The 12,126-nt window shown below is 33.4% G+C and overlaps 1 protein-coding gene across 1 annotated transcript in view; it reads right to left on the reverse strand.

Annotated features, from left to right (window-relative positions):
- Nucleotides 1-12,126, reverse strand: part of LOC149772790 (sodium-dependent proline transporter-like) — a 63,038-nt gene that overhangs the window by 34,375 nt on the left and 16,537 nt on the right. Inside the window, exons 2-6 of the mRNA XM_089947313.1 lie at nt 6,970-7,171; nt 6,004-6,135; nt 5,114-5,241; nt 3,912-4,096; nt 281-419 (exon numbers count right to left, since the gene is read on the reverse strand). Of these exons, the coding sequence (XP_089803439.1) occupies nt 281-419; nt 3,912-4,096; nt 5,114-5,241; nt 6,004-6,135; nt 6,970-7,171 (786 nt within the window). The remainder of the gene's footprint in view (nt 1-280; nt 420-3,911; nt 4,097-5,113; nt 5,242-6,003; nt 6,136-6,969; nt 7,172-12,126) is intronic.

Below are 12,126 nucleotides of genomic sequence, written 5' to 3' on the forward strand. Positions count from 1 at the left end.
CAATATATTGATAAGAAAAGCTCGATTAAAACTGAACTTGTGAAAAGTCGTCAAAGGGTATGTTCAGTATATCAAAGGAAAGGAAAAGAGAGAATATTACCTTATCAAACACGTGGGACAAAAAGTGCAAAACAAATATAGAAGAATTGTGCAAACCGCTTGCTACTGGTGCTATTTTGGATAAGATCTGACAAACCCTGGATGGGAGCAGCAACACCAAACCTTCCTGATTCATTAATGAGAATAAGTCATTAACGCACCCCTAAACAGGTAAATGTACCTTTCCCGAAGACTTGATTCCCTTGATGAGGCAGATGGCTACAACTATCCACGAGAGTAGGAGACAGAGAGCAAGTTTCCACAGTGGATCCCCCATATCACTGGGGTACAAGTTTTTGGACTTTTGGATGACCTCTTTACTGAAATGAGATTACCGACAAATAGTAGGTATGTGGTACAACTTCCAAATTAATTTCGATGAGTTCGTATTATTAATGCTATTTGTAACGTCTGTGGAATATGATTATTTGCATGCTTATATAACAACCATGTGCATTGTATGTCTGTCTGAAATATAAACACGTGTTTTTTCTTTTTTATTAATATCATAACAGACAGGTATATAATACGATTGATATGTACTAATAATGAATCGGTCTGTAAACCAGGTGTAGAATCGAACCTGGAAAAATTACCCAGAAAGCATGAATAGGTCAACCAAATATCATTTGCCATATATTTTGGATTAAAATTCGTATGTACATTTAAGTTATAGTGTGCTCTTGACTTTTGTCTTTGATTGAGGGCTGGGAGTAGAGGTTTTGCGTACCTGACTATTTTCATAATTGTCATTGACAGTTGTGAATGGAATTTTTGCCTCCCTAACTTTTGTCACGATTGTAAGTAGTAAACAATATATTTGGTAAAATTTGAGTTCAAGCCTAACTTTGTTCATCAGTGGAATTATTCATCAGAATTCCATATATAAAAAAATATTCTATTACGTCGGGATTTATATATATTATTACGACTCTATTGTCTTAAAAAAAGTAATAGAAAAGAGTGAGAAGCGGTAAGCTTTGTAAACTTCAACAAATAATTTATATCGCTAGAACACAACGTAAACGCTGTAAAAAGAGCTTATGCAAATGCCAAATAAATTCCAAATAATCCTTGAATTTCGAAAACAAATCATAACAATTAAAGTTCTAAACAAACTTTAGTTGTATGCTACGTCCTAATAACATGTATCTAATTTTTAAATTTGTTAAACATGGCCCAGTGAGTTCCAATAAGCCGCTTAACGTCTGTATTGTCTTGTGTCTTGCTGATTGCATCACTTTGCGAAATATTGGATTATCAGGAAAAATATAAAACAGCAGGGTGCACCAATTCTTCCTTAATTTGCCTGATCTGCCAAGAAATGTTCAAAAGGTCGTTTTACGTTTTCAAAAATGTAGTAAAGGCGGCCTTATTCTGTGTTTTATATTATTTCTATTTGTGCATTCTGTTATATACTGACGCCAGATTTATTAAAATATATCTTTTATTTGTGTTATATATATATATATATATATATATATATATATATATATATATATATATATATATATATATATATATATATATATTCTTATAATCCATGTTTAGACTCGAAAAAACAGTAACACAAGAAAGAATGAAAACATCAAGCTTTGAAAAATTTAATAAAATATTTATTTCCCTGAAAATTCATGTTAAAATGAAAAAATAAGAACGTACAGTTTTGAGAATCAAATCCAAAAATAATCCAAGAATAATCGACGAATACAATTTTAGAAGTCCTAATATTGAAATGTTCTAATGATTTCAAGTTCGAGTCCAGACGAAGAATCCAAGATGGAACGCGATCAAGTATGTTCTATCCTGTATAGTGTGGTTATCTGCAGTTCCTTGTAGAAACACAAGAAATATCACTCCGGTTTTGGAAATCCGAATAAAATTTTAAAAAACGTCTTTGTTCAAGAAGTCTGTATGAGCACTCAAACTATTTCCAGAGAAAAAAGAATTAATCCTTTAGAATCCAAATAATTCGAATAATCATTAAAATATAATTCCCAAAATGACACAACAAAAGAACCATCTTTACGTGTCAGTGTTTAGAAGCACGACTGAGAGATCTCGCTATAAGCAATAGTTTAAAACTTGATATCGCGCAAAATAGCTATTTACAAGCCTAGGGTAATGTATTCAATACAGCATCGATCTGACTCTTATTTTTCCCACAATAAAAACAAATAGAAAAATTTGTTGACGTGACTGTTACTAATTTTGAATTAAAGTCGGGAAATATGTCAGCTTTATGTGTTTACAAAAATGAACAGTCTAGGTCAAACTATTTTTTGGAAAAGTATCCAGTTCCTAGTAAAAGAAACTACATTATTTTGACATATAATGAAATTAAAAAATAAAGGATTTTAAAACTTACAAACGATTAAATCAGATATAAATTAAATCGAATATACATGAATATATATATATATATATATATATATATATATATATATATATATATATATATATATATATATATATATATATATATATATATATATCACATCACGTTCACACATAATGGTTCGATCGACTTAAGTTGGATAAAATATTGGTGACTAAAGCTCCATTAGTGCTTTTAGAAGTTGAAAGACAAAGATTTACGAATGATGTACACTGGATGAGCGTGTCATGTGTTATGTATATCTAATTTATTTTGCTAATTTTTTTTACATATTTCATTACATGCTATTGTAATGTAACATTATATACTGGACTTGACCTTGCCCAAAACTGAGTTTATTTCTGCTTGATCTTATGGACATTTTTAATTTCATTTTATATAAACAACTAATACATAGCTAAATTATTCTCTATGTGTATAGGCTTAATATCAGGATCTTTATTAATAGAAGAAGTAAATATGTTGATTTGGGTCTGAGTTTTGGACTTTCGTAAGTGAATTATACAGGTAAAGGTTTTGACTTTGTAAACATCAGGATCATTGTAGAAGGGTATTTTCTATTAGGTAATGGGTTGTTTTTTTAGAAAATGCTAACTGTGACCTAAGGTCAAGTAGAGAACTATATAACCTTGTAATTATGAGGACATGATCATTCGTGCTTTAAGATTAAGCACTTTTAAGTTGTGTCATATGTTGTGACCAGTAGTTTTGGGCTGTAATCTGTTTTGTTCAAATTATTGAATTCAAGTGATTATTTTCTCTGGAAATACAAAAATGCTATGATAAAATTCTTAGATAAACAAATTCACTGGAATGTATAGTGTATTCAAACCTAGAATTGCATTACTGTGATTCAACAAAAGACTGTTGACACATCAACACTCTAAACGCTATAACGGACGTGACTTATATTCAGGAATTCCGTTTCTTAGCATTGATCTGCCCTGTTGATTACTTCCCAGAAATACCTCTTTTTACATAAATGGTCATAAGATGGCTTAGACAATCAGTAACCCAATAGGATCTTTTGTAGCAAACTCGTAGCCTCTTGTAAAAAATGAAACCAAAGATGCAGTTTCTTCTACAGACACAAAGATGTTAAATAACTAGACGTTACTTTGAAAGCTCAAGTTTAATTGGTTATTTTTTTTTCCTTCTTGATCTGATTACGGCGCCATAAAATGATTTCATTTTTCGATTGCCTAATGAAGTGATAATGAATAACGCAACTGCTCCATTATATAGCAATGGTGTGATCACTGAGTTTACAAGCACACTGTATCGGATCAATTTCAAAATATAGTAATATGCCTGGGTAGTTTAGGATGTATATAAGGTAGATTTTAATAATGCTAAGATCATGTGACTCATATTCATTACTCATGTTCATAAAACCATGTCTTCGTATACTCACTAGAAGTATAATTCAGCCACTGGTGTTGGATTCCCGGTATAGCTGACGTTTGTGCAATTGACGGAAGGATAAACATCAATCGTGGCATTCAAAGTACAGCGACAATCTTCAGTAATGTTTTTATCAGGATTACAGTATCTCAACGCCTTGGTTGTCTTCTCTACACATCCAAACTGCTTCCATTCCTGATGAAAGAAGTGAATTTTAGGCTAATCCCGTGTAAAATATTTTTTTCAGGAACGAAAATATTTATTTCTTCATCGAGAAAAAGAGAAGAAACTATCGGAAATATGCGCGGTCAAAAAAAAAATCATCCTGTGTTCAGTTTTTGTGACAAAATCGAGTTGTACACATAATTGTTTGGTCGTTAATGTTATCATCTTTAGTGGGCATTACAAAGTCGGAGACATTTCCCATCTGTAGTGACAAATATTATAGATTTTGTATCCAGAGGATTGTACGCCCAAAAAAAGACAACAATAAAAAGCAACACTTACAACACCACTATAAAACTGTAAAATTCCGAAGACTCTGAAGAATAATTTAATAATTCAGTCAAAAAATCAAAAGTAGTGAGGCATGCCTTGCTAGGACCGGCACTTGTATTTATCACAAAAAAGCCAAAATCATGATTTCTATTTCAGACGTTTTCATGTAAGTGGCCGTTGTTGTTGTTGTTGTTGGGTTTAACGCCATTTTTTAACACGATAGGCTATACATGGCGGCCAGTATTAATGGTGGAGGAAGAACCTGGGAAAACCCCAGAAAGAACCACCGACCCACGAAAGGCTACTGGCAAGCTTTCTCATATACTCACAATGGCCGAATCCGAGACTCGAACCCACGCAGACAGAGGTGAGATGGCAGTGATCCGTAACGGATAGCGCTTTAGACCACTCGGCCACTCGGGGCCCCTGTAAGTGGCCGAGCAATATTTGTTTATGTTAGCACGTGCGAGAACGTCGTGCATTAAAGATGAGTATGTACGTATGTGCACAACACACCTGCCTTAAAGATAAGAATGAAGAATTTATTTTCGTCTTGTTTTTTGAGAGAAATGATAAACTGTACATGGTAATGTTATAATTCAAAAATGTCATTTGTTCCCTTATTCTTCAAGCATATACTTTCTTACATGCTTCTTGGGCACAGATGACAGAAAGTATAATGGATGACATAACCAAACTATAAATTATTCATACCTCTTTACAGACGGTCCAAGGAAGAGTGCCCTGCATCGAGGCAAACATGTAATACAGACAATACGCCATAATCACGTTGTAATAAATGGATACGATGAGGGATATAAGAGTTTGGGAAATTCCGATACCTGTGATAATAATAATAATAATAATAATAATAACAATAACAATAATAATAATAACAATAATAATAATAATTAACAGCAGCTACTACTACTAGTATTAGAGCAATCTAGTTGAAACATAAACAAAAGTTCATACTGATGACAGTAAAGCTCGAAATAATGAGATGTATCAACGTGGCACAAAGGATAGACAATCTCATTTATATCGCAACGGTTGTGCAAAGAATATAAATACGTTTAACTATGACATAAGCCCAGTTCAAAATAATCACCAAAACGAGCACGAATAAGTTATAGTACAAATTGCACGTTTGTTTTTTATAATATTTAAATGATTAAAGTTAAAGTTAAAATGTTAGTTGAAACGAACTGTTGAATATGTAATTTATTAGATAAAAATGGACTTGGTAAATAAACTATGATATCTACAGACATTTGACTATAATATATATTACTGAAATAACAAGATTGCACATCGTCTTTTTTCTTATGACACATATACATTATTTCTATATTAATCGCTTAGCTTACATGTTATATGACAATATGACAGGTTCGTAGCTTTTTGACGTGTCATGTATGTATATATATATATATATATATATATATATATATATATATATATATATATATATATATATATATTGGGAGTTAATCCAAATCTTTATGGCAAAGTGGTCACCTGCGCTCCTGTATTTTAATCTGCATGGTCCTCTAATGATTATCTTGAGGTACGAATGAACCATTGTGGTCATAAAGACATACCCTTTCCGCTGGGATTCAGAGCCCAGACTGTTGTAGGTCCTTTGCCAGAATACTGCCCTAATACCAGCTCCAAGAAGTACATAGGTTTGCCGATCAGCAGCTGCAGGATGAAGTAGGCGACTACGAAAGCCGCTGCAATACACAGATTTTTTCCGTAAATATGCAATCATGCCCACGGTTTCTGACTTCAGGTGGAACTATATACGTTCATCCTCTAGTTTGTACTAACAATACTTCCGAAAACCTTCTTATAACATCTTAAACATATGGGTCATTTTTCTGCCTTAATAGCATTTATGCCGTAAATAAAATAATAAAATTAACATCTATTTGTATCTGCCTCCTTTGCTTTTCAATCATAATTTGGAAATTCATACGTTTTAATTTCAAGCGAGCTTGGTCATTCTTTGTTTTCTGAATTGTATGACTTTGAGAATTTCTGCGTAATCAACTACATTGAGTTCTCAAGACGATTATGCCACTTAAAATCAAGAATATGCCGAGATCTTCGTGCATTGTTCACAATTGGAGAAAATACATGTAAAAGGTGTCCAGAAGACAACAATAAATCAAGAATATACCGAGATCTTCGTGCATTGTTCACAATTGGAGAAAATACATGTAAAAGGTGTCCAGAAGACAACAATAAATCAAGAAACATTCAACTGACAATAAAATGCCCTCGTCAATATATGATTACTTAATGACGAGTTTACATGTTATGAAACGAGAATGAAAAAATATAGGTTGTTGGTTTTGTACAAGTCAAACGTGTACTCCATTAACATTCCAGCGTTATTCATAATCTATTAGCTCATTCAGTGGCCATCTAGTAATGTTCTTAATGGAGCATAATGCAGCAGATTTATTATGAAAGCCATAGTATACTTCGAAAAGTAAAGTCTAATAAATACTATATAATCACCACCTTTAAACAGAACGAAGTTTAAATTCATTGTTACAAACCTCCTCCGTTTGAATAAGCGAGGTAAGGAAATCGCCAGATGTTGCCCAAACCTACTGACAACCCTACACAAGACAAAATAAACTCCCATTGGTTGGACCACTCTCCTCTCTCCTCCACTTTCGGTTCCTCCTTTGATTTCTCCTCATAGCTTGTACCATTGCTTGTAATTGATGTGCTGCCATTTTCACTCGCTTGAATATTCTGAGACGAGACAATACAAATCGTCTATAGGCTTGAAACAGATACACTTTTCTGAAACTTGTCTGAAGAGTCATAAATTATCAATAAATAATGATGTTTGTTTCAAAAAATGTATTACACTACTTGAATCATAACGACACTAATACAGAATTTCTTGACACATGGTACTAATTTATAACTTTAATATGACCTATATTTTTAAATACAGAATTAGCTGGTGAGTTTATTTATTATAATTCGCTTCGTTAAATAGGAGACGGGATTAATTAAGAAAACAACTAGATTACAGCTGAACTCCCAAACTATTTTCTTTCATCTATATTTCCATCTTTTGTGTTTGACCTCCTGTTATCCCCTTCTTCTTTTTAGTCGAGAAGTCGATAATAAGCTATATCTTATTCGTATAGTGTCAAAGCTCTCACCTTTCATGTTTGGATATTCGTATAGTGTCAAGGCTCTCACATTTCATGTATGGGTATTGCTATAGTGTCAAGACTCTCACCTTTCATGTTTGGATATTGGTATAGTGTCAAGGCTCTCACCTTTCATGTTTGGATATTGGTATAGTGTCAAGGCTCTCACCTTTCATGTATGGATATTGGTATAGTGTCAAAGCTCTCACCTTTCATGTATGGATATTGGTATAGTGTCAAAGCTCTCACCTTTCATGTATGGATATTGGTATAGTGACAAAGCTCTCACCTTTCATGTATGGATATTGGTATAGTGTCAAAGCTCTCACCTTTCATGTATGGATATTGGTATAGTGTCAAAGCTCTCACCTTTCATGTATGGATATTGGTATAGTGACAAAGCTCTCACCTTTCATGTATGGATATTGGTATAGTGACAAAGCTCTCACCTTTCATGTATGGATATTGGTATAGTGACAAAGCTCTCACCTTTCATGTATGGATATTGGTATAGTGTCAAAGCTCTCACCTTTCATGTATGGATATTGGTATAGTGTCAAAGCTCTCACCTTTCATGTATGGATATTGGTATAGTGTCAAAGCTCTCACCTTTCATGTTTGGATATTGGTATAGTGACAAAGCTCTCACCTTTCATGTTTGGATATTCGTATAGTGTCAAAGCTCTCACCTTTCATGTTTGGATATTGGTATAGTGACAAAGCTCTCACCTTTCATGTATGGATATTGGTATAGTGTCAAAGCTCTCACCTTTCATGTATGGATATTGGTATAGTGACAAAGCTCTCACCTTTCATGTATGGATATTGGTATAGTGACAAAGCTCTCACCTTTCATGTATGGATATTGGTATAGTGTCAAAGCTCTCACCTTTCATGTATGGATATTGGTATAGTGTCAAAGCTCTCACCTTTCATGTATGGATATTGGTATAGTGTCAAAGCTCTCACCTTTCATGTATGGATATTGGTATAGTGTCAAAGCTCTCACCTTTCATGTTTGGATATTGGTATAGTGACAAAGCTCTCACCTTTCATGTTTGGATATTCGTATAGTGTCAAAGCTCTCACCTTTCATGTTTGGATATTGGTATAGTGACAAAGCTCTCACCTTTCATGTTTGGATATTGGTATAGTGTCAAAGCTCTCACCTTTCATGTATGGATATTCGTATAGTGTCAAAGCTCTCACCTTTCATGTTTGGATATTGGTATAGTGACAAAGCTCTCACCTTTCATGTATGGATATTCGTATAGTGTCAAAGCTCTCACCTTTCATGTTTGGATATTCGTATAGTGTCAAAGCTCTCACCTTTCATGTATGGATATTGGTATAGTGACAAAGCTCTCACCTTTCATGTTTGGATATTGGTATAGTGACAAAGCTCTCACCTTTCATGTTTGGATATTCGTATAGTGTCAAGGCTCTCACCTTTCATGTTTGGATATTGGTATAGTGACAAAGCTCTCACCTTTCATGTTTGGATATTGGTATAGTGACAAAGCTCTCACCTTTCATGTTTGGATATTGGTATAGTGACAAAGCTCTCACCTTTCATGTTTGGATATTCGTATAGTGTCAAAGCTCTCACCTTTCATGTATGGATATTCGTATAGTGTCAAAGCTCTCACCTTTCATGTATGGATATTCGTATAGTGTCAAAGCTCTCACCTTTCATGTTTGGATATTCGTATAGTGTCAGAGCTCTCACCTTTCATGTTTGATATTCGTACAGTGTCAAAGCTCTAACCTTTCATGTTTGGATATTCGTATTATGTCAAAGCTCTCACCTTTCATGTTTGGATATTCCTTTATAAGCAGTTAGCCATATCAGAGCTAATATTTTTTAATCACGTATTTGATATTAATACAGACTAAAACATTGGGACTCTAATTGGCAAGATTGTAAATAGCATTTTGTACGTTTCGTTATGCTAGTTGAATTTTAAAGCTCTAGTACAGCTTCTAATTCGATGCCTCCTGTCACCGATTACCTTTTTCCATCCATCCTGTAAATAAGGCGGAGAAGTAAACTATCTAAACAAAACGAAAAGGAAAGTCTCATAAAATAATCTTAAACAGTAGTAAACCTCACTGAATAACAATATGACAGAAATCCATGCACAGCTTGTTTCCATCACGCATTGAAATGCTAGTCATCTTGTATTAAAAGTTCTTCTCCTATTTTGTCAAGATTTCTTTAATTCGGATTAGTATGTTTGTTTCCTGTCAACGTGAATCATGTATATACCTGGATAAGGAAGTTCAAGTCATTTAAGAATGGCCCTTGTTCTTCGTATCTAGTGGAGTGGGGTGTAAATGTAAGTCTTTTCTTTTGCATGCTTGCTTAATGTTTATCAACAAGTACTTGTTTCCGACCTTCTGGCAATAAGACATAGATTCAATGACATTGTAAGCGATTATATATATATATATATATATATATATATATATATATATATATATATATATATATATATATATGGGGGGGTGTTGTGTGTTTGTGTTTGCAAGACAAAGTACATGTATCATTCTGAAAACTTACTTGCATTATGCATTTCGAAACATTCGCTGTCAGCAAAAAAAAGTGGCAAAATGAGTAGAATATTAGTAAAATACATATATTCTCATCATATTATTTCTCTCCATATAAAACTTCACGACAAATCTCATCAAGTCTTTGAATTTAAATAATATATATATTCCTCTTCACTTTCCCATATCTCTTTACTGTCACATTCAGGAAAAAGTCCATAACATTAAGTCCAGCTGTACAGATGGTAGCACGGTGATTGAGAAATCCGAATGACAGCCTATTCCGCAACTCACTCTTGATAATCTTCAATGTGAAGGAGGACATTTCCCATAAAAGGATGAAAAACATAGTTTACGAATTGATATAAAAAATGATTTTAAACAATACTGGATCCCTACTTGTGTGAACTGCCAAGCATGAGTTCTTCAAGAGTCGGGTCTTTATCTTTCAAATACTAATGACATAATATCTAATGTTACACACATTACTTTCCAGTAAGAACAACGTATCAATAGGCTTATCATAGTTATATTCCTTCAATGACAAACAGATAAAAAAAAGGTTTAAATTGTTTATTTGTCAGATGTAAACACTGTTAAAACTAGCTGCTTACTCTTGGAGGACTTTTTAAAATATAACGGAATAATAAACAACACTCTCCTGAACATGTTTACCACACAGGTAAAAATTTATTATAACTGTTGTTCTCTCTCTCTCTCTCTCTCTCTCTCTCAGACGGGCAGGTCAAGAGAATTTCTCAGGGCAGCACTCATATAATTTACGATTTTACTTCTTGCTATTAATTAAACTCATGTACGCATTGTACACTATGTATAGAAAAGTAAACTATTGTACTCGTGCCCAATGTACACTATGTATATATAACTAAACTTGTGTACTCGTGCCCATCGTACATTATGGATATATATAACTAAACTCTTGTACTCGTGCCCATCGTACACTATGTATATATAACTAAACTGTTGTACTCGTGCCCATCGTACACTATGTATATATAACTAAACTGTTGTACTCGTGCCCATCGTACACTATGGATATATATAACTAAACTCTATATTCGTGCCCATCGTACACTTTGTATAGAAAACTAAAGTCTTTTATTGGTGCCCATTGTGCTCTATGTATATATAACTAAGCTCTTGTAACCATGCCCATCGTACACTATGTATATATAACTAAACTCTTATATTCCTGTCCATTTTACACTATGTATATATAACTAAACTCTTGTACTCGTTCCCATCGTACACTGTATATATATAACTAATCTCTTGGACTCGTGGCCATCGTACACTATATATAGATAACTAAACTCTTGTACTCGTACCCATCGTACACTATGCATATATAGAAGACCATCTCAAGGATGAGTTGCAATTCTCATTCATGAATATTTACTAGTCACGTGTATGTTCTGGACAATAAAACAACTGGAAAGCAATAACAACTACTACTGTTATTACTAAAGCTAGAAAGACTAAACTACTACTAGACTGTAATAACCATTGTATTTTTAGACGATTACAGCCATCTCCATCCGCTAAGTAGATCTAAATCAAACGGGTAACATACGGAAGACTTAACATTTGAACAAATGATATCCATCCAATGACGAGAAATATTAAAGTTTTGCATATATTTATTATGATCCTTATTTCATTTGCATTAAAAAGGTTCACAATTTGAATTTGTTCCATCATAAGAGTAGCTGGCAGTTTCTTTATTTGTTTAAGGTAGTGTATCCATTGTACTAATATGTACTATGTATATAGAGTAAGTTCTCTTACACTACTGATCGGCTAGTGCGCTCGAAAAATATATAAGGTATAATGGTACCAAATGTAAGTCCAGGGTATCGATCGAAATGTGTAGGGAACATTGAACTCCGAAATAACAATAAAGTTACGTGCGAGTGGTGCATTATGTAAACGTTTCAGTTTCTATCAGGCTTAATAATAGTTTCTTTG

Source organism: Sinohyriopsis cumingii, unplaced genomic scaffold (genome assembly GCF_028554795.1).
Source record: "Sinohyriopsis cumingii isolate HCF-2022 unplaced genomic scaffold, ASM2855479v2 utg001176l, whole genome shotgun sequence".
In the NCBI taxonomy this organism is placed as follows: domain Eukaryota; kingdom Metazoa; phylum Mollusca; class Bivalvia; order Unionida; family Unionidae; genus Sinohyriopsis; species Sinohyriopsis cumingii.